Source organism: Stegostoma tigrinum, chromosome 27, assembly GCF_030684315.1.
Source record: "Stegostoma tigrinum isolate sSteTig4 chromosome 27, sSteTig4.hap1, whole genome shotgun sequence".
NCBI classification, from domain to species: Eukaryota; Metazoa; Chordata; class Chondrichthyes; order Orectolobiformes; family Stegostomatidae; genus Stegostoma; species Stegostoma tigrinum.
In genome coordinates this window covers 17,665,166-17,685,751 of record NC_081380.1, presented here as the reverse complement: position 1 = coordinate 17,685,751, position 20,586 = coordinate 17,665,166, and the positions used below count along the sequence as shown (strand labels likewise).

The 20,586-nt window shown below is 39.6% G+C and overlaps 1 protein-coding gene across 5 annotated transcripts in view; it reads right to left on the bottom strand.

Moving 5' to 3' along the window:
• Positions 1–7,833: 7,833 nt before the first annotated feature.
• The window catches only part of LOC125464552 (syntaxin-1A), a 226,901-nt gene continuing 214,148 nt past the window's right edge, over positions 7,834–20,586 (bottom strand). For 2 of the 5 annotated variants that reach the window (XM_048557055.2, XM_048557054.2), the window contains exon 10: positions 10,671–17,320. In XM_048557055.2, coding sequence (XP_048413012.1) covers positions 17,027–17,320 — 294 coding nt within the window. In that variant the 3' untranslated portion in view covers positions 10,671–17,026. Of the gene's footprint in view, positions 10,613–10,670; positions 17,468–20,586 lie in introns of those variants that run through there. The other 3 variants (XM_048557059.1, XM_048557057.1, XM_048557056.2) reach the window with 2 other exon arrangements.

Genomic DNA, 20,586 nt, shown 5'->3' with positions numbered 1-20,586 from the left:
ATTCTTGCAACACTAATATTGTACATCATAGTGAAGCAGCATTTGTATTGGCAAGACTAAAGTAAAACACTGCAGCTACCTGAAATCTTAAACAAAAACAGAAATCAGTGGACTGAGCAGGTCAGACACTATCTGTGAATGGAGAAGAGGAGTTATGTTGGGCATTGAAGCCATTGTAAAGAGGTATGACAACTGCAGTGTTCACATTAAGCCAAGAGGCTATGAGAAAGAGATCACATTTAATCATTCTGTGTAATAATTAGGATTGTTATGATGGAGAACAACTACTATTATAAAGGTTTTATGCTTTATTTATATTATAATTGTCAATTTCCTAATTATATATGGTCAGTCTTCCCCGTACAATTTCCATACCCTGATGTGGTCCACTGCCCACCCAGGGAACAGTGATTCAAAGATGGTAGAAGTGAGAAGATACAGGAAGTTTGTCGTGGAATCCATCCCCATCAATGTTAAGCAATAGTGATGACCACACATATTATCAAACGCCACAGAGTGTGAGTAAGAACAGTGCTCAGGCCGAAGTGAAGTTAACTGAATGCCACTGCCTGTGAGGGTCTGCTCTCTGTGTGGCTATCACAGCAATTGTTTTTATTATTTTCTCAGTTTTCTCTCTTCCTTCAAGCCTTTACTTTGTCCAGTTCCCTTAAAGGTTCACTCATCTTGTAGTCCTGGTTCTGAAGGGTCTACTAAATTGACTCTGGATGGGTACATGAATATGAAGGGTTTAGAAGGATATGGGCCAAATGCTGCCAAATTGGGCCAGAATTACTTAAGATATCTGGTCGAATGTGAACGATTTGGACCGAAGGGTCTGTTTTTGTGCTCGAGAGCTCAATAACACTATGACATGTTGCATATTTCCTAATGCTTTTTAAAAATTTGATGTGCAGTTTCTTTTCATTTGATTTATTCAGACAATTATTCAGATACAGCTAATTCCTACCAGCAACATTCTTTAGTGCCTGTTTAAAGCTGACTGGTTTAAGATGCTGTGCTAATACAAGAGGAAACACTTCATAGATGCACGTGACTGGACCAATTTCTTAAACGTCAGATGAAGTCACAGGAAAACCTAATTGGCAAGATATGCTCTTTTTCTATCCTTAGATATCTCTTTCAATATATACTTAAAATTGCAAGCTTTGGAGTTACCAGCATAATGGTCAGTGCTGACTACTTGCTTGGCATCAGCAAGGTTCAAATGCACCTGGCTAAGATTGTGTCACTTGTTGAATAAATTTTAGCTATTAAAAGTTGGGTCTTCTTTCTGATAACTATAGGCTTCACTGATAGACAATGACGGACTCAAGTAGGAGTTGAGGATAGCTTCCATTTGAGAGACCGAGACAGCAACGATCCTTATTTGATGTGCAGTTTTCTCTCCTGATAGTTAACTGTGGGCTCACTGCTACACAACTAATGACATCCTGTTGAAAGTACAGCTGAGAATTCAAAGGGAAAACATAAATGAATCAATGAAACAAAGTGAAAATAAGATGACAAACTGAGATGACCAGGTGCAGATTAATGATTGAGAACATGTGACAATGTTTCCTGTCTAGAGTGAGTAGAGAGAACAGTAGTGGGGGCAATAGGGGCAGACAGAGACAGAGGATGTACTTTTTAATCTAATAAAAACGCTGAGAGAAACAATGTTGCTAGGCCTGCTGTGTTCATCCAGCTTCACACTTTGTTATCTTGAATTCAGATTTAGTTTTGCATCTTGCATTTGCATTGCATTTTGTTTGTTAGCCTGAATAGAAAATGACTCATTCCATTTTAATACTAGTTCACACCAAAGAAACAGCATTTAAAGCTGTTTGCTTAGTTTATATACGCATACTGTACAAGTATTTACTGGCAAAAATCAAAAGGAAAGAAAAAAATGACAAAAAGAAGAAAAATGACAGGGAAAGCTGTGTAGATTTATACCAATATTACGAGTCCAAGGAATAGGTTTGCAGACTAGAAAAAATATGATTTGATGAGAAGAGCAGTGTAATCTGGTGAAATGAGATGTCAGTGCAAAACAATGTAGAGAAAGGACAGGCCTTGCAACTAAACAGGAGCTTTGGTGCCAAAGCAAGTAAGTGAGGCAAGTGAAAAAGTCAGAATGTTAACAAACATTTAAATTATCAAGATATTGACTGAAAAAGAGAAGCATATGTTCCTAAATGTTGTGCAAGATCGTCTCTTAAGAGTTTGTAATAAGCCAAAATTAAGCAGACAGTATTCAGGTCTGATCTTCAATAATGACACAGATGTGGCACATCAATTATACATTGGGAAGCTGTTTGTTATAAAATAATCATGCTAAAATATTTATGAGGATATGAGAAGTTATGCACGGAAGGACAGGAAAAGACATTCAACCTAATGATGTCAACCCAATCTGCCAATGGCATAATCTTGCAAACTGTTTAATCCCTCTTCCCTCTCCTTTCGCTCCCAGTAATATCATGCTATTTCCTGGGAAAGATAAATAAAAACTAAACAAACTGTGGGCAATTCTGGAAATCTCTGAGAAACTGCTCTCTAATTCGCTTGGGCAATTAAGGCAACAGGACTCTGTTACTGGGCTTAATTCATCATACTTCACAACTAACTAGTGATTTATTCTTGTAACTGGGAATGGTTGTGTCTCTCAAGATCTTCTCAGGTTCCCCGTTAAAGGACTAAAGCACCTGCAAATCTAACACATCCTGAAAGAATGATGAATTATAAGAAATAACAGACTCTCACAGAGCAGTCTAAGGAAATGCACAGGGTCTTAAAAACGGAAAAATAACTGTCAATTTGAAATATACCTCAGAAAAGTGAAAACATCTGTAAAGAACAAATTGAAAGCATAAACTTGAGGTCAGCCAAAATTTGGTTGCCTGTGTCTTAACTCACAACAAGGCCCTTGTCAACACAATGCTCTCTGACCTACACTGGCTCTCAGGTAGGCAACACCTTGACTTTAAAATTTTCATCCTTGTTTTCAAATTCCTTCATATTTTTGCCTGCCCCCTGACTCTGTAATCTTCATCAACCCCACAACTCTCTGAGGTGTTTATCTTCCTTGAATTCTGGTGATTTGTACGTTTATTATTATAACTGATCCACCTTGGATGTTATAGCTTCAGTTGCCTAAGCTTCAAGCACTGAAATTTCCTCCCTCCACATCTCCGGCTTTCTATCAAATTTTCTTCCTCTAAAACATTTGATAAGACCTACTTTTTTTTAACCAAGCTTTTAGTCATTAGTTCAAATATTTAAAATGATCCAGTGAAGCACCTTGGGCCATTACATTATGTTAATGCATCTAGTGCTGAACTTAATTACAGTCAACGTGTATTAATGCAAAATGAAGGAGTTAAGTAGGGATGGAAGTTAATACTTGAGATATAATAATGACTTTAGTTAGTGATAGGAGAAGCAAAGCAAAATAGTGGACACAATTTTTTTGACAGCATTTCAAAGAATAATTAAGATTTATATGAAAATAAAATTAGAACAGTGGCTAAGTACACATGCACTTCAAAGTGACAGTGAGAAACTAAAATCCAGACATAAAGAAGTCACATAGCTACAAAATAGCACCAATACCAATTCCAATTCCAATAAGAATTGTAAATTATTAGTTCAGCTTACTGTATATTTAAACCAATCTATAGGTTTGCAGATAATACCAAAGTGGGATGCAGAATAAATAACAAAGAATAACACAATCAGATTTAGAAAGACCTTTTTACGTTGAAATCGGTTTCATAGTTCAATATGAAAATAAACAAAAGAAAATCCTATGGCTGAAAGGAATATAAATGGATTGTGCAACTTTCCTTTCTCTGCCCTTCGTTTCTGTGCTGTTTGTCTGTGCTGAATATATTGTTGATATCAACTTTAACTATGCCTTTCATTACAAGACTGGAACCTTGAATTTCCTCAGTATTATCCACTATATTGCTTGAACATTGCTTCGTAGCCTCATGTAAGGCATCAAATCACTCTGGCCACTGTGCTCTGAACAATGAGACATATATATCCTTTGTCATGTAGGGTTATCAAAATTAAATCCATGCTCAAGGATATGCACTACCATTCATCTGCCAAACTTTCTGACTTGAAATTGAAGAGTTTTCAGCTAACAGCCAATATTAACTGCTACCTCAATGACTAAATGCTTTCGCAGTACATTCAATGATCATCCTCAGATACTTTCATCTTCTGCCATGGAAGAATTTTCCATTCATGTTATCCTTCTTGAAATTCTCCACCCTCTATTAATGTTTGGAGCTTGATATGCTATGGCCGAAACCCTGTCTTGTTTTAAATATGTTTACTTTATCTCTTGCTGGTTTCAGTACTTGATACAAAATCATCTTGTCAAATCTCAGACCAGCTGTAAACTTGATTAAACCTTCTTGAAAATAATCTCTCTCCTTTCGAACCATAGAATTGGGCACCATTCACAAATACCAGAAGTCCAAGAACAGATTCTCAAAGAGATAACAAGATGTAGAGCTGGATGAACAGAGCAGGCCAAGCAGCATCAGGGGAGTAGGAAAGCTGACATTTCGGGCCTTGACCCTTCTTCAGAAATGAGTATATACTGAAGAGTATATATCAAAGAGGTATACTGGTTACTCTCTGAACAGAATGTTCATCATTTATTGACACTATTATTAAAAATCCAATTTTCAAACCACTTAAATCATCCTCTATTTAATTAACCTTCAATTTTCTATCAAGACCCAGTGAAGGACTTATCAATTACCTTTTCAAAATCTTTGTTCTCCTGTTTATTTGCCCCTGCAGAAATCCAGATGGATTTTAAAGCCATTACTTCTGAATTAGTACTGTACTTTGTGTAATCTATATTCGTAAAGTGTTCATTTATTGTATCTTTAGGGTGCTCTCAAAACAATTTCTCCATAATGGATGTTAGAATAACTGGCTTGTGATTGAATCTTACTCCTTTCTTGAATACTGAACTACATTTACAATTATGGAGACTTCCTGGTATTTTGGAACCCTGAAAAATGTCATCTGAAATGTTAACAATTGCCTCATTTTAATTCCAAGTTCTCACTAATGCTTTCTATCTAGCCCGGAAGTTTTGAAACTGTTTATTTCTTACATTTCCTCTATATCATGTGCATCTGGATATACTAGGAAATGGGAATCGTTGTCAGATCTCCAATTGAGAATCCACCTCACCTGAAACAGTTCCTCACTTCTTCTGGGAATTTTGAGTTTCACTTTCCCAGCAATTCAAGTGCAGCATTACTTGGAGAACTCCAACAAGGCAGAGTTGGAGGAAAATAAGACTGGGTGAGTAGGTGGGTAGAAGGTTTTTCTTTTCTTGGTGTTCCAGTGTGAGCAGTACACTTGCCAGATTATAAAGAGGAAGACAAAAAAAGGAAAAGAGAAAGGGAGGGAGGACGCAAGAGTTAGGAGTGAAGTTGGCGAAAAGTGCAAGGCTAGGAGAGATACAGCATTAAAAGAAACCAAAACCAATATCAGTAAATGTAGATGTCAAAGTCAGCCATTAATCAGTCAGTTAGTCATGTACTGATTAGTGATGTAGGTGGGTGAGGAAAATAAGGTGGGTAGGTGGTTGAGACAACGTAGGGTTATCAGGGTCTGGAGGTGGTGGTCAGGTCCAGTTGTGGGTTAGTTGAGATGTTGGGGGGGGAGGCACATGCGTAGTCGGGAGGTACAGGTGATTGGGGGCACCATAGAATACTTGGGTTTGCTGGGTGTTGTCATCGGGTGACCTGGAGTAGATAGTCATGGTCAGGTTGAGTCGGGGTATGGGGAAAATCAGATCGAGGCAGAGTTAGGCAGGATAATGGACAGAGTTGAGGATTGGTGGGCTGGTTGGATGGAGTGGAGGTAAGCAGAGGTTGTTTTCATGGCGTCATGGAAATGTAGTCTAGCAGTTAGGAGCGGTCATGGATTCAGGGAGAGTGTGGAGTTGTATATTCAGGATGTTAGCGTGAGTGATTTGGATGTCAGTTCTGGAATTGTCTAGGAGTTAGACTAAATACTTTCTAAGATTTGCTGTGTAACTATTCAATAAGAATGCAAAATTGTCTAAAGTCTCTAACTCTGACTCAGTTAAACATATTAGAGTTAGAGGGTCCTAGAGAGTAGAAGAGTTACCCACTCAAAGTTCAAACATCTGGGACAATTCCCACATAGGTCAATGCATTAAAATCCCGGCAGGGTCTGATGTGCATCTTTAGTCATATGCCCAGTCTCCGATGATCTGGAGATGAAACACCGTTATTTATGATTCCTATGTTTGTTATCATTAACTGTTATCCTTTACTGGAATTTGTCTTCCTTTTGCAACATGAATAATGCATTCAATGTCTCTGCCTTATTCTAACCAATTGTGCTAGTCTGCCCTAATTCACCCCTGAATAGATCTTGTTATTTGCTGACCTGCAATTGACAGCATTAATTTTGGAGACCTGCTTGTACTTTGTTGTTCATTATTGTCTTTAAATACTTCCTTGAGTTCCTTTATTTTCTTTCGGATAAAGCCATTGCACTGTTTGATATCATTCCTGGATAATTGCTAAAGTTTTTATAAAGGGTAAGACCTATTAGTCGAACAGATACAGAGGGAGAGAGAGAGAGACAAATTTGTACCATTTCTAGAACCAAGTGCTTATTTTCTTCCTTCATTGATTTTAAGGTTATTGTTGAGTAACTGAAAGTCAATTAATGTTCTAACCTTCTTACACACATTACACATCCTTATTCGTAAAATTTTCCACTATTTCAATCCCCATTCCACTCCAAACTCAGATTATATTGCAGTGCCTGTTCTTTCTGTTTACTCTGTCTGACATTTAGAATCACACTCAATGCCACAGTTTAACTGTTTTTGACTCTTCAACACTACAACACATATTTAAACAAAGAACTGTGATGCTGGAAATCTGAAACAAAACCAGAAATTGCTGGAGAAACTCAGTGGGTCTGGCAGCACTTGTGGAAGAAAGCAGAATTAATGTTTCAAATTCAGTGATCCTTCTTTGGAATGGAGAATGTTCATTAACATTAACTGTGCTTTTTCTCCACAGAAGCTGCCAGACCTGCTGAGTCCTTCCAGCAATTTCTGTTTCTATGTCACCTCCTGCTTTGAATAAACAACGGCAAAATACTGCAGATGCTATCAATCTTAAAACAGAAAAATGCTGGGAACAGTCAGCAGGTCTGCAAACACCTACATCTAGGGACTCACTGAGTTAATATTTGTGGTTAATGACTCTAAGGGTTTGGAGTAATGAGTATTCCTATAATTTTCTGTTTATATATCTCTCCTGACATATGAGTCAGGTGTCATCTTCTCCCCACCCCCGCCCAGGCGTTTGGAGGAAGAGACCAGCGCTCTGTTTAGTTTCTACCGACCCACACAACAGCCATCCATCTCTCAACTGATGTGACATGGAACTTGCTACCTTTAGTTAAGGGCCTGCATTTACTTCTCAAGTATATATCTTTCCACTTATTTGGAAGAATGTTGCAATAAGCTCATGGCACTAAATAAAAACTGAAAAAACTGCAGATGCTGTAAATCAGGAACAAAAACAAAGTTGCTGGAAAAGCTCAGGAGGTCTAGCAGCATCTGTGAAGGAAAGAAACAGAGTTAATATTTCGGGTCCAGTGACCCTTCCGCAGAACAGTTCTGAGGAAGGGTCACCGGACCCGAAACGTTAACTATTTTCTCCTTCACAGATGCTGCCAGACCTGCTGAGTTTTTCCAGCAACTTTGTTTTTGTTGCTCATGCACTAACACTGTTTTGCACACTGAAGCACGGAACAGACTCAGCACGTTTACCAGAGGCTGAACTTCTGAAAGATCAGGAGATACTCAAAATATTTGTACCAAATAATAAGTTTACTAAATATTACATCCAGTGCAGTCTCTCTGCAAGACCTACTCATCGGTAGGCAGGTGTAATTATATTTCTGGCATAGACTCCTAAATGGGAACGAGAAAAAGATTGTATGTGCAGTTGAGGTTTCTCAGTTATTATGTGTAAAGTCTCACATTAATCTCTGTGAATAATGCAAACTGTGCTGTTGCAGATAACACTGATTTTGCTTGAAGAAGTACACAGTACTACATGCATCAGTCAGACCGTTCCTGGTATTTATAGCTTCTGAAATCGAACACAAGGCAACTTAACAATGACGGTTTTAGTATGTGACCTTTCAATTTATCCCCAGTAGGAAACTGGGGAATTTTTTGTTTAATCTTTCTCTTCTTCACACACTCCAGTCTTATTAGCATGTTCCAGTTTCATCCTGTATCTTATTTCCTTTAAAGTTTTTACTAGCTTCTTTCTACTTACTTGAAGCTGCCCAATGGATCAGTTGGCTAGCGTAATGGATAAACATGCCATTCACACTTGGAAGGTCCCCAGGTACAAATGCTGGTTTAAGCCGAGTTAACAGATTTTAGCCAGCCAGTGAAAGAAGCATTCTGCATCACTGTACTAAGAATGGAAAATCTGCCAGGTTTCCTGCTCCAATAGCCACTCTGAGTACCACTTTACTGCTTTCAAGCTACATGATGTAAGGTGAAGGCAACAGCACCGTTAATACAGATCTGTGCCTCAATATTCTTTATCAGTTGATAATGAACTCTAAAGGAAAGTGTTTATAACTAAATGTAATAAGGCATGAAAGAGGGGAATGTAACAATTAAACAGAGAAGGAGAAATTCAGTAAATTTATAATTATGGTAAAAACATAGAAAAAAGTGCAGATTTTGAAATAACTCAAATGTGCAAAATACTGAGATTTGAGGTCATGTAACTAAATTGATTGAACTGGGTAGCTATAAATGGAACTTTAAAACATAAAAACTGTGAAGTACACATAAGTGATCAGGGGCTTCTAGTGAATTGGTTCATGGCACCATGTCAGCGCCCTGCGTAGGAAGCCTTCTTGCATCACCACTGCTGGAATAGACAACAAAAAGCTGGAATTTTAAAAATCTGGTTACTTTTTTTCCATACATAAATTGCATAAATAAAATGTACTTTTACTAAGACTGGAAGAAATTTGGCAACAGAGCTTGCTGCATCACATACAGACTGACATCACCTCAACAACCCAAAGGAGCTGTCATACCCAAGTGCACAGAGGCAAGCCTTGACTAACTGCTCTTTAAAGCCCTTGGATACCTAGCTGCCCAGGACTGCACAATGGCAATGCTGGCGTCTGGTAAGGACCAGTGTATTCTTGGTAAAACTGCACAAGTGGGAAATACTTGTAAAACAGCCAGAATACAAGATTCATGTCACATGGGGTTAAAATAAAGTAGAATTCTGATTGTAAAACTAAAGACCAAGGTGCAAATCTCCTAATACAAGCCCTTTATGGATGTTAAATGAGAGCTTCTTCTCTGTTTAGGTCATAGGTTAAATAGGAGATGGAAACTGCTCCTTACTGAGGGTACCTTATATAAAGTTAGAGATGGATGTGAAATGTATATTTTCCAAAGGTTCCGCTTCCACTTGGAGTAAGCCGAAAGAATTTATTTTTTGACTGGTAGAACTGTAATTGGTTCACCGGCCCAGTTCCTGATTTTGTTTTTACCAGAGCAGAATACATAAAATATACCGATGACAACTTAGTTGAATTGTTCCATTCTCATTTCACTTTTTTTTGTTTAAAAAGCGAATCCTTTAAAGATACTCTTCAGATCTTGTCAGCCTTTTCTCTAACATCACAGGCAGCGATAGCACCACTTGAGAGAATCTTCATCAGTGATTCTTCGTCACATGAAGAAATGACAGTGAATGAAAAATTACTGTAATTAGCTAAGGAATAAGGCTGAGATCAGAAGAGAGGCTTCAAAGACAGTCTGGCAAGTCCTCGCCCACAGTAACAAACATCAAGTTTTACACTTAAAGCAGAACATTTTCAGACCAGATCATGCCTCCATCTATGCAAATGTTATAAAGATAAGAATTTCCACAATACAGGTTGTTGGGATCATGGTCTTCAGCCTGGTCCGGTGGGTTACCATTATGTTGATGAGATGTCGGATCACTGCATTCTTCCAACCTTGGCAAGATTTGAAAACTTGTGCACACTAATTTGAGTTTCTAAAAAAGATATTGCCTTTTTGTGATCAGTGTCTTATAAAATGTTGACTCCAGCCGCTGTGTTTGTTGGTGTTAACTGGGCTTTCTTTGGCTTTGGCAATCAATGGGTTAAGATCAATCCCTTTAAATGTGAAGAGTTTTTTTTCCAGGGCCAAATTTTCATGTGTTTATGGCAAACAGCGCATCATTGAAAAAGAAATTAAAGAAAAAAAATAAATGTTACCATACCTTAACAGCCAGAAAGAGCAGGACCAGTAAAGGAAGTAATGCTAGATAGTCATGCAGAGAAACCTTTCTCAGTGTTACTGAGTGAAAGTCACTTCATTCTCACAAAGTGGCTGAACTGCCCACATCACATTGGTAGATTCTCTCCTATTTTGTGTTTTTCAAAATCCGAATATTCCCCCAACTGTGGAGGCGATGACGACCCCCAGCACCACACAGCATATAATGATCATAATCTTCTTCTGCAGGCCCCACATCCAAGCAGCATGACAGGAAGAAGAGGAGAAATAGTTAGTTCTGGTGATTTTATTTTACAATTAATGAACAGGATCTTTACAGAATGGAAGATGAACAAAGATTAAAATCTTCCCTTTACATTAATAAACTGGCTTTATGAAATGTACCAACACTTTCAAACACATTACAAACACCTCCAACATTAACAACCTCCCAATGTTACAAATTCATCTCACAACATAAATACCCCTCTGTTACAAATCACCCCTACTGCACAGCCTCTCATTAAAAGCATCATGTTACCAACCCACCACAAATGTCAAACTATCATATTCCAAATGCCATATACATTGTAGAACCCTCTGCCCATTACCCAACCGCTTCCAGTAGAAACTGACTCACTTCAAAGACCCTTCCCCCTTCTGCACCCTATGCTAGAATGTCTCGCCTTAATGAACATCTGACATGAAAATCCCACTCTTTACAAACTCTTCATATTAACACTTACATGAAATAAAGGGCAAAGCAAAGAGTTTGTCCAGTTTGTACCTTTACAGTTTAGAACTCAATGCATTGTTTTTGTAAAGCTTTGATTTTATTAACTGGTTGCTGACTGATATACTGGCTAGGCCTGAATATTTTATAGATTTGAGAAACAAAGTTAGTTTGAAAATTTGGATGCTGGCATTCATGGCCTAGCTGAGCTCAATTTTGCATCATTAGTATCTTATCATACTACTACTCAAGAGGTATGTATTGTGCATGTTTTATTTGCTGTGTGTGCATTGTGTGGTATGAGTGTGTTGGGTGTGATTGTGTGTTGCTCTTCTTCAATATGACCCTTATCATCAGGCACTACATGGTATCGTGAAAAACAATATTCATTTTGCCCACTTTACCCCTAAAATTGTGGCCCACCTTTCAAACCTGATCTCCCTTTATCCTTGATGCCTACAGAGTTGTTGCTGTGGAGTTTAGTACTGGTCTATAAGAAATATTCAACTGTTTCCCTCAAGAGTGTGTGACTGTTCACCACCTGCATGTGCTGTAATGAGTTGCATGAAAAATGTTTTCGAAATATTACATTCAGTCAAACAATAGCAAAGCAGCGATAAAATATACAATCAAGGAAAAACAGTGAGCGAGTTCTTCATAAGTGGATGGAGATAAAGTGACAGTTGTAATGAAGATGCAAAAAAAAACAGAATAAGATAAAGAAGGGAGAATTCATCTGCAGAATGATCACATTATCCACACGTAATGGGCAGAGGTGTGGATTTTCAGTCAAATGGAACACTGATCCAGAGATTCATCTTGGGCACAGGTGCACAATGACTGGTATTGCATTGGCAGACTATTCTACACATTCAATAGCAATGGAACTCAATGACATAAATTGTCCAGTCTCGAGATAATTGGAGATGGGATGTACAGAGGGAGTTGTACGACCTTGTGGATGTCCTGACACACAGACGTGGGGAAAATGCCCAGCAAGTTTAAACTTCCAATGGACCGACATCTGCTGCTTGGGATACCCACAAACGTCTCCAACTCTGAGTTCAATAAGAAATGTTAGTCAGTTTAATGCCTTACCTAATTCAATAGCTAGCCAAAATAGCTCAAATTAGCCCCACATTTGATCTCTTAAATCACATCCTGATTATCCCTGGACCACTTGCAATATCCTGACCTGACCCAACTAGCCTTAATCTGATGTACACCTGGGCCAATTAACTACCCCTCAACACCAAAATATTCTTCCAACTTATCGCATATCTGACTACAGTCCCACCACTCGATTACTTCCCCAGCTGTGCTCAATTACTCACCATGACAACCCACTAGCTACCTTCAGACCACCCTATACCTCCTGATTAGCCCCTCCCAATGACCTCACCTAACTGCCTCGCACTGACCATCAACTAGCTCCAAGCAGCATCATCCCTACCCAAACACCCAACATCTCACCCGACCAGACCCAATTAAACCCCCCAATGCAATTCTACTGGTCCTCGGTCTGATCAAGGACTACCCCAGATCACCTGACCAGTTCCCTCTCGATCACCTGAAAAGACCCCATCACACCCTCTTTGCCTGACATCACAGCACCTGCCCAACTACCCTGTATATGTATATATTAATTCACCTCGTTTACCTTCTGACCTGACCAAAGACTTCTCCCAAATCCCGCATCTCACTGGGTTTACCATGGAGAGGGACTGCTGCCCACTTTTTTTTTTGTCTGGGATTGGGAACAGAATGTGGGTGGTATTCTTCAGTGGCAGAAAGCTGTATGGGGAGAGGCAATGTGACCAGGGCCATTCTGTCCATTTTGGAATAGAAATTCATCCCAGTGGTTCAATGTGGTCAGTGACATCTCTGTTACTGGTGGAGATGGGAAAAGGGGTTCCAACACTTAAAGGGTTCCTTGTTCGTGTAGCAATGATTTAAAGAGTAATAGTATTGTTTTTGTTTCTAAAATGAGTTTACTCTTACCGCTTAAGTACAATACTATGTTAATAGCCTCATTAAACTAATTCAATGCATGCTAATTCTGTAACAATGCGGTATATATCCAATTGCAAAACAGAACAATTATTCCAATCCCCGCTGTTATGGCACACAATGAATAAAATTACAGGCCTTACCCATTATAGCCATATTTTGCTGTGTAAAAGTAACTCTTCATTTGGTTGGTTATGGGTCAGTAAATGCATTGCCTGGGTTAGTGTTAGGTCATAAAGGTCAGCATTATGGTAGGGGGCTCTATAATTCTCCTCAGGGTGCTGTATTTGGAGGGGTTGAAAATATCTACCAAGATTTTCATACCTGTCATTGGAAAACTTGTTGGAGTCCATTATTAAGGAACAAACAGTAACGCAGTTAGAAAAGATGATCACAACGAAACCCTCTTCTTTAAGAGGGTACTGAATATCTGAAACTGTCTAACCCAGAGTCATGGAGGCTAGATCACCGCAAGCGTTTAAAGAGGATGTAGGTGCATTTCTGAAATATCAAAGAGTTGACAGCAATGAGGAGGTGGCATGAAAGAGGAGTTGAAGCCTGGTGCAGATTAGGCATCATCGTGTTGAATAGTGGGGCAGGCTTGAAAGACTGAATGGCCTTCTCCCCCTGCTTCTATTTTCTTGTGAAGTACTCATGCAACTCAACGTCTTTAGATAAGGTGGAATTGGTGAGAGAATCTGTATCTCCTAGACTTCACTACACCCATTATTCCATCTCCTACCTGGCTAATGAATTGCATCAATTTAGCATTACCTCTTTTATTCTTGCACCAAATTTAGAAAGATTTTCTTTTACAGTCTTGTCAATTGTTCCTTTCAATTTTAAAGATTTCTACATGTGAATTCCATCCATTGCTCTACTCAACATAGAGTCCTTTTGTCCTCTATTCTTACTTCAAAAACTGAATCACTTAACATTTATCCACATTAACTTTAGCTGATATCTATCTTCCCAATCTATTATCCTGTCTACATCCAATTGAAATCACTCAGTTGCCTTGGTAATTTTGATATTGCACCCTATAGCCAAGCCCAGAGTTTTAATGATGGAAATTGAGTAGTACCAAGGAAGTGTTTAAGGTTGCAATGATGACAAAACTACCAGCAGTGGTAGTCAATGTTTAAAACTGACAGCAATTTTTGGTGAGCTACAGACACACAGTTAAAGATTAAAAGCTACACAGGGCGTGCTGCTGCAGTCATCACAAATGCATTCACCACAAAATGAGTGTGTTGGTGTAAACTTCAACTACCAATGAACTGTTTCAATTGTAAATTCATTGAAACTGACAATGTCAAATGAGGTGTAAACCAAGATTTTAATTGGCACTTTTAAGCATATCTACTCCTGAATAAGCTCTCTGGTAGTGAAAAGCTAATTTCACAAGTTCCATTTCCTTTATTTAAAAGAAAACCAATAGATTTTTAAAATAATTTATTTTCTTTTTATTAAAGTTGATATTCCAGGTTTAACTTTAATTGTATGTGAATGTTCCCATCTTTATTTTGCTGTCAATGAAAGCTGAAATATAATTTGTGACTTTTAATTTCCTCATCTTGTTGTCAGTCAGAATTCTCAACCTAAATGGCTTTTCAGCCTCTTTGCTGACTTCAAGGACCGAGGAAACAACAAATTCTCTATTGATGTCAAGTTGAAAGCTGCATCAGATTAGGGGAAATTGACACTGCAGAACACACTAAATTATTCTGGGCAACTTTCTTCAAAGTCATGAGTGAGTGCCATCCTATTGTGCTAACCAAAAAATGCTTTCTGCTGTTGTATTTTAGGAACATTTCAAAGGCAAAACGGATTATTCGAGCAACAAGATATTTCAGTTTTGAGGAGAAACTGAAGAAAGTGAGCAATTTTTAGTTACTGCCTTGAAAATTACGGGGAGTCTAATGGAGGCTTGATTTGGCAAGTAAGGAATATGTAAACTCACTGGTTGTTAGACTTATAACATGGGCTCATAACTTTAAAAAATCATTGCAAAAGGTCAGGGGAACTTCCTTTTAAATGCAGGTGCAGTTAACAGAACAGCTTTATGTTCCATAAATTCTACCTATGTAACCATGTTTGCATAGTCATGTGTATCTGGATCCACATGTGTTGCACTTTTCCTGCACATACTCCTACTGTGTATTTGTATTTGTTCTTGTTGTTAAACATATTTTTCATTCTGAATTATTTTGTTCTGAGAATGTAGGAGGTATGGTTAGTGACTTAATGGATGACACCAACCTTGGTGGTATAGTGGACAGCAAGGTAAGTTATCTGAGAATGTAGCAAGATCTTCATCAACTGTGCCAACTGGGCTGAGGAATGGCAGATAGAGCTTAATTCAGATAAACGTAAGATGTTTTTTGGAGGGGCAAACCAGGGTTGGAGTTACACAGTCAATGTCAGGGCCCAGGGGAATGTTTTGAAACAAAGAGATCTAGGAGTAAACATTCATATCTCCTTGAAATTGGAGTGACAGGTAGATATGCTAGTGAAAAAAGCTTTTGGCATGCTTGTTTTCATCAGTCAGAGTACTACGTAGAGGAGTTGGGACCTCCTGTCGCAGCTGTAAAAGATGTTGGTGAGGTCACACTTGGACTACTGCATGCAATTCTGATCACCTTAATATAGAAAGGATATTAAACTAGAAAGAGTGCAGAAAAGATTTACCAGGATGTCACACAGTGGTTAGTACTGCTGCCTCACAGCACCAGGGACATGGGTTCAATTCTAACCTTGGGCAACTGTCCATGTGGAGTTTGCATGTTCTCCTTGTGTTTGTGTAGGTTTCCCCAGGGTAGTCCAGTTTCCTCCCACAATCCAAAATCTGCAGATCAGGCGGATTGGCAATGGTAAATGCAGGTTTACAGGGATAGGCTGAGTGGGCTGCTCTTCAGAGGGTTGGTGTGGACTCAACAGGCTGAAAGGCCTGCTTCCACACTATAGGGATTACATACATGGACTGGGAGGTTTGCAGGATCAGGAAAAGTTGGATAGGCTGGGATATTTTCCCTGGAGCATAAGAGATTAAGGGGTGACCTTATAGAAATCTATAAAATTGCAAGAGACACAGATAAGGGGGATAGCCAAAAGCTTTTTCCCTTGGTAGGGGAGTCTAAAACTAGAGGGAATAGGTTTAAAGAGAGAGGGGAGAGATACAAAAAGGTCCAAAAGGGGGAATTTTTTTTTTCCTACACAGAGGGTGGCGAATGGCCTGAACAGGCTGCCAGAGGTATTGGTGGAAGTGAGTACATTTTTCTCATTTAAAAAAGATTTATGCAGGTTCATGGATGGGATTGTTATGGAGGGTATGGGTCAAACTCAGGCAAATGGGGCTACTTTAACTTGAAAGCTGGGCAGCATGGGCAAATTGGGCCAAAATGCTGTAGCCTCTATGACTCTAGTTACAGGTTTACCCTTTTGTCTTTCTAGGAATGTAAAATATTAAAAAAGGGGAGATCAAATGTCCCAATGTGTTTGTAAGCCTTCATGTGGAGGTATCTGTTCTAACTGCACTTCCCTGTTCTTCCACGTAGCATTTGTTAACCCTGCTTTGTTTCCGTTTGAAGGTGGATAACAGTAGGAATGGAAGCTCAGTTTGTATTATTCAGATCAGTGGAGCTTCTTTACAGGTTAGTCACGTTGATCTGTATTAGTGTTCATTTTATCTTTGCATTGGGGTAAGTATCTAACTGAAATTGTGTGGATTTTACACACTCAGGGGATAAATCTAAGAGGGAATGGAGAGAGATGGGGAGAGAGAGAGAAAGAGAAAAAAAGGGAGGGAGGATGAGGAAAACAGAGGGGAGAAAGGAGGAGAGAAGAGAGAAGCAAAGGAAGAGATTGATTAGAAATGATAAAAAAACCTGATTACAGTAGAAGGTCAGCTGGATTCAGTCGATCAGTAAGTTGTTGAGACCATGGCCTATTAAGGCGACGTTCATTCTTATAACGTTTCTCAAAGAAGAATAATCAATAAATAATAGAGGAGAAACAGCAGCATGAGTCCTGATGTTGTTCTTCAGCTTACAGAGATGCCAAAACAAAAAGTCCGGACTGGAGGGTGGAACTGAAATCTGAGTAATGATCTCGGTGGCTACGAACATCACCTCATGATAGATGTTTGACAAAACAAAATGGAAATGCCCAGTAATGATGTCTTGCCGTCTCTCCATTCCACAAGAGTGCTGCATGATGATGGTGGAACAAAAGCCCAGCTTTAGTTTCAATCAGGATGATTCTGTTGATTTGGAGCATTAACTGAGATACACAGCCAGAACAATGATGATAACCAACAGTACTATTGCAATGCAAATTCCTATAAAGATCTTTTTCTGTGGGAAGGGAAGAAAACAACCAGATGAAGCTCAGCATGCAAAAATACAGCACAAGAAACCTGCAGCAGAAAACAAAATATTCAGAACTTGACAGAGTCCGAGCCAGGAACTTGCTGTCTCTCAAATGCTATGGTGTAATACATACTCAATGTGTAATGTAGCCCTCAGTATTTCCCACTCTGTGGGTGGAAAGATGTTGAAGTCTCAGGGGTGTTACCTGGTGAAGAATCCCACATAAGAAATGTGGGGATGGGGCATTTCACCACGTGGGCTTTGTGGTCAGAGTGGGTTGAGATTGGTCAGCAATATGGGTAGGGGCATGTTTCTCAACAGGCCTGCCCTTCAGAATGTGCCGCCTACCCTACCTGCACAGTTTTAGTTACTGTCCACAACAACACTGTGGGAGGCCCATCTGCAGTCGGATTAGTCCCGATGGCAGTGAGCTGAGTCCTTAAGTGGTCTTTCATGCAATGTGGTCATCACTGGGTAGTCAGCATTCGCTGCCCATCCCCAACTGCCCTTGACTTGCGTGGCTTATTAGACCATGACTATTTCTGAGAGTCAACCACATTGCTGCAGGTCTAGAGCCACATGTCGGCCAGACCAATTAATGGTGACAGATTTCCTTCCCTTAACTATAATCATGGTCATGGTCACCAATAATGAGACCAGCTTTCAACCTCCATTAAGTGCCAGGGTGACATTTGAACCCATGACTCACAGTATTAGCCTGGACCTCTGGATACTAGTGACATTAGCAATACGTCACTGTCACCCCTTTGTTAGTTCATCTGTCAGTGCTATGCATAATCGGGACCCTTGGAACAGTGCCAAGCACTTTAGTCCACATACAACAACTTCGGAAACATCTCTCGTAGAAATCATCCTACAGCATTCTTAAGGGAGCCATTGCTTCTTCCATGGAGATTGAGACTAATGTAGAAGTCTTTAACCCCTAGGGTGGACAAAGTTGTCTGTTGTTGTGTGGATGGATTTGCCACTCAGTTGCAGCCAGTGCTTCACTGCTTTCCATATAACCCTTCCCTCTCCTTTCCCTCAGATCAGTGCTTGGTACCAGAGGAACAACCAGAGAATGCAACGAGTGCTCTCCTCTCTGCTATGTCTGTGGTGTAGAACAACGTGAGGTCAGGCTGTCTACACATAGTACATATTGGGACATGTCTGTTTTTAGACTAGGTCTACCCCAAACCCTTTCTGACAGTTACTAACACTTGAACAGCATGTAGGAGAAGCAATGATTAATCTAGAGTTGAAACAATCACTGGACTTTGAAAAATCAATAGAATTCCAGTGCACTATCAAGTTGGCACCAGTTGTCAATGGCAGAATGACAAAATTACTTGTTCCAAAGAACAACAAGCTGTGCATTGCTCGATACACATCTGCGCATAATGTTTGGCCGTTACAGATGTGCACAGCAGCTGGTATGAAATCACATTATTACAGATGTGAAGGGAGCTGGAGATAACAGTCACTGGTGGATTAGGTAGAAGTGGGCTGCAGACTGGTTTGAAGCATGGCAGTTCTGACAGCTGACGAAAAATTAACCTTCCTCATGCATTCCTTGTCACTTAAAAACAGGTAGGACTGATTCCACAAGGGTGCTCTGGTGGGTGGGGTGTTGGCAACTGGATACCATATTCGCATAGAACCCTGAAACTGTTTCTCTTCCTGTTGCAACAAGCAATGATGGAGTGGAAATCCTGAGGGAAAAACCCATTCTTTGTTGTCTTAAAAGTAAAGAGGGAAGTGAAGGAAAATGCCAACTAATCAAGAATGGAAAAACAGGAAGCAAATGCAAAAGTAAAATACGTTTCACCTGCAGCAATAACCAGGCAGGCTCGTCTCTGCAAACCAAATTTCCCTTCAGCATTCCAAAAAAATAAAAGTGCTGTGATGAAAACTCATGAAAATGAGAAATCGGATGGCATCATATCAATATTTCCTTGTTAAAATGCATCTAGCAGGAATAAACTGGTTGGGAATTGGCGTTATCAATCTCTGCTCTATTTCTCTCCCTGTCACATCCATCATGAAATTACTGCAGAGTAAAATTGAAAGGGTTGATGGTAGGGGGAACACAATGGGAAATATAGGCTACTAAGAAGTTATACATCAGTATTGCACATTTCAATATGAGTGATCACAGTCTGTATGATTCTTGTGCTATTACTGAATATTCCAGGGTTAGTTTCTGGCTTTTATGGAACTGATAAAATCAATGGAATTGCATCCAGGACTCGAGCTGAGATCAACTCCATTTATAGCAATAGTGTAACCTCTTTACATTTGTACACAGGTTCTCTGCTAATGTAAGGCTGAGCAGAAATCTGCACCCTCAAACTGGAATCATTTTTACCCCATGATCCATTACCCATTACTTTACCCATTAACTGTTCATGTAAAACCTCACCAAAAGCTTTGTGAAAATCCAAATTTCTAATACCATTTGTTGTCCCATCCACTAGGACGGTACTGGTATGGTCTATGACAAACTCTAGCAGGGACGTGAATGTTTTTTCAAATCATTCACAGGACATGGGTGTTGCTGGCTAGGCCAGTATTCATTGTCCATTCCTAACTGGCCACAGGGCAGGTGAGTCAATCATATTGCTGAGAGTCTGGAATCATATGTAGGCCAGATCAGGTAAGGATGTCAGATTTCCTACCCTAAAAGGGCATTAGCCAACTGGATGGGTTTTTTCCTGTCATTGACAGTGGTTTCATAGTCGTCATTAGACAATTTTAAAGTTGAATTCAAGTTCCACCCTCTGCCATGGTGACAGTCAAACCCAGGTCTCCAGGACATTAAGAAAGCAAGAACTGCAGATGCTGGAGTCAGCTAACACAGTGTGAAGCTGGAGGGACACAGCAGGCCAGGCAGCATTAGAGGAACAGGAAAGCTGACGTTTCGGGTCAAGACTCTTCTTCAGAAAAGAGAGTCTGAAGAAGGGTCCCAACCCAAAATGTCAACTTTCCTGCTCCTCTGATGCTGCCTCGCCTGCTGTGTTCCTCCAGTTTCACACTTCGTTATCTCCAGAACATTACCTGGGTTTGTTAATTAATAGTCTAGTGATAATATTATGAGTCCATCA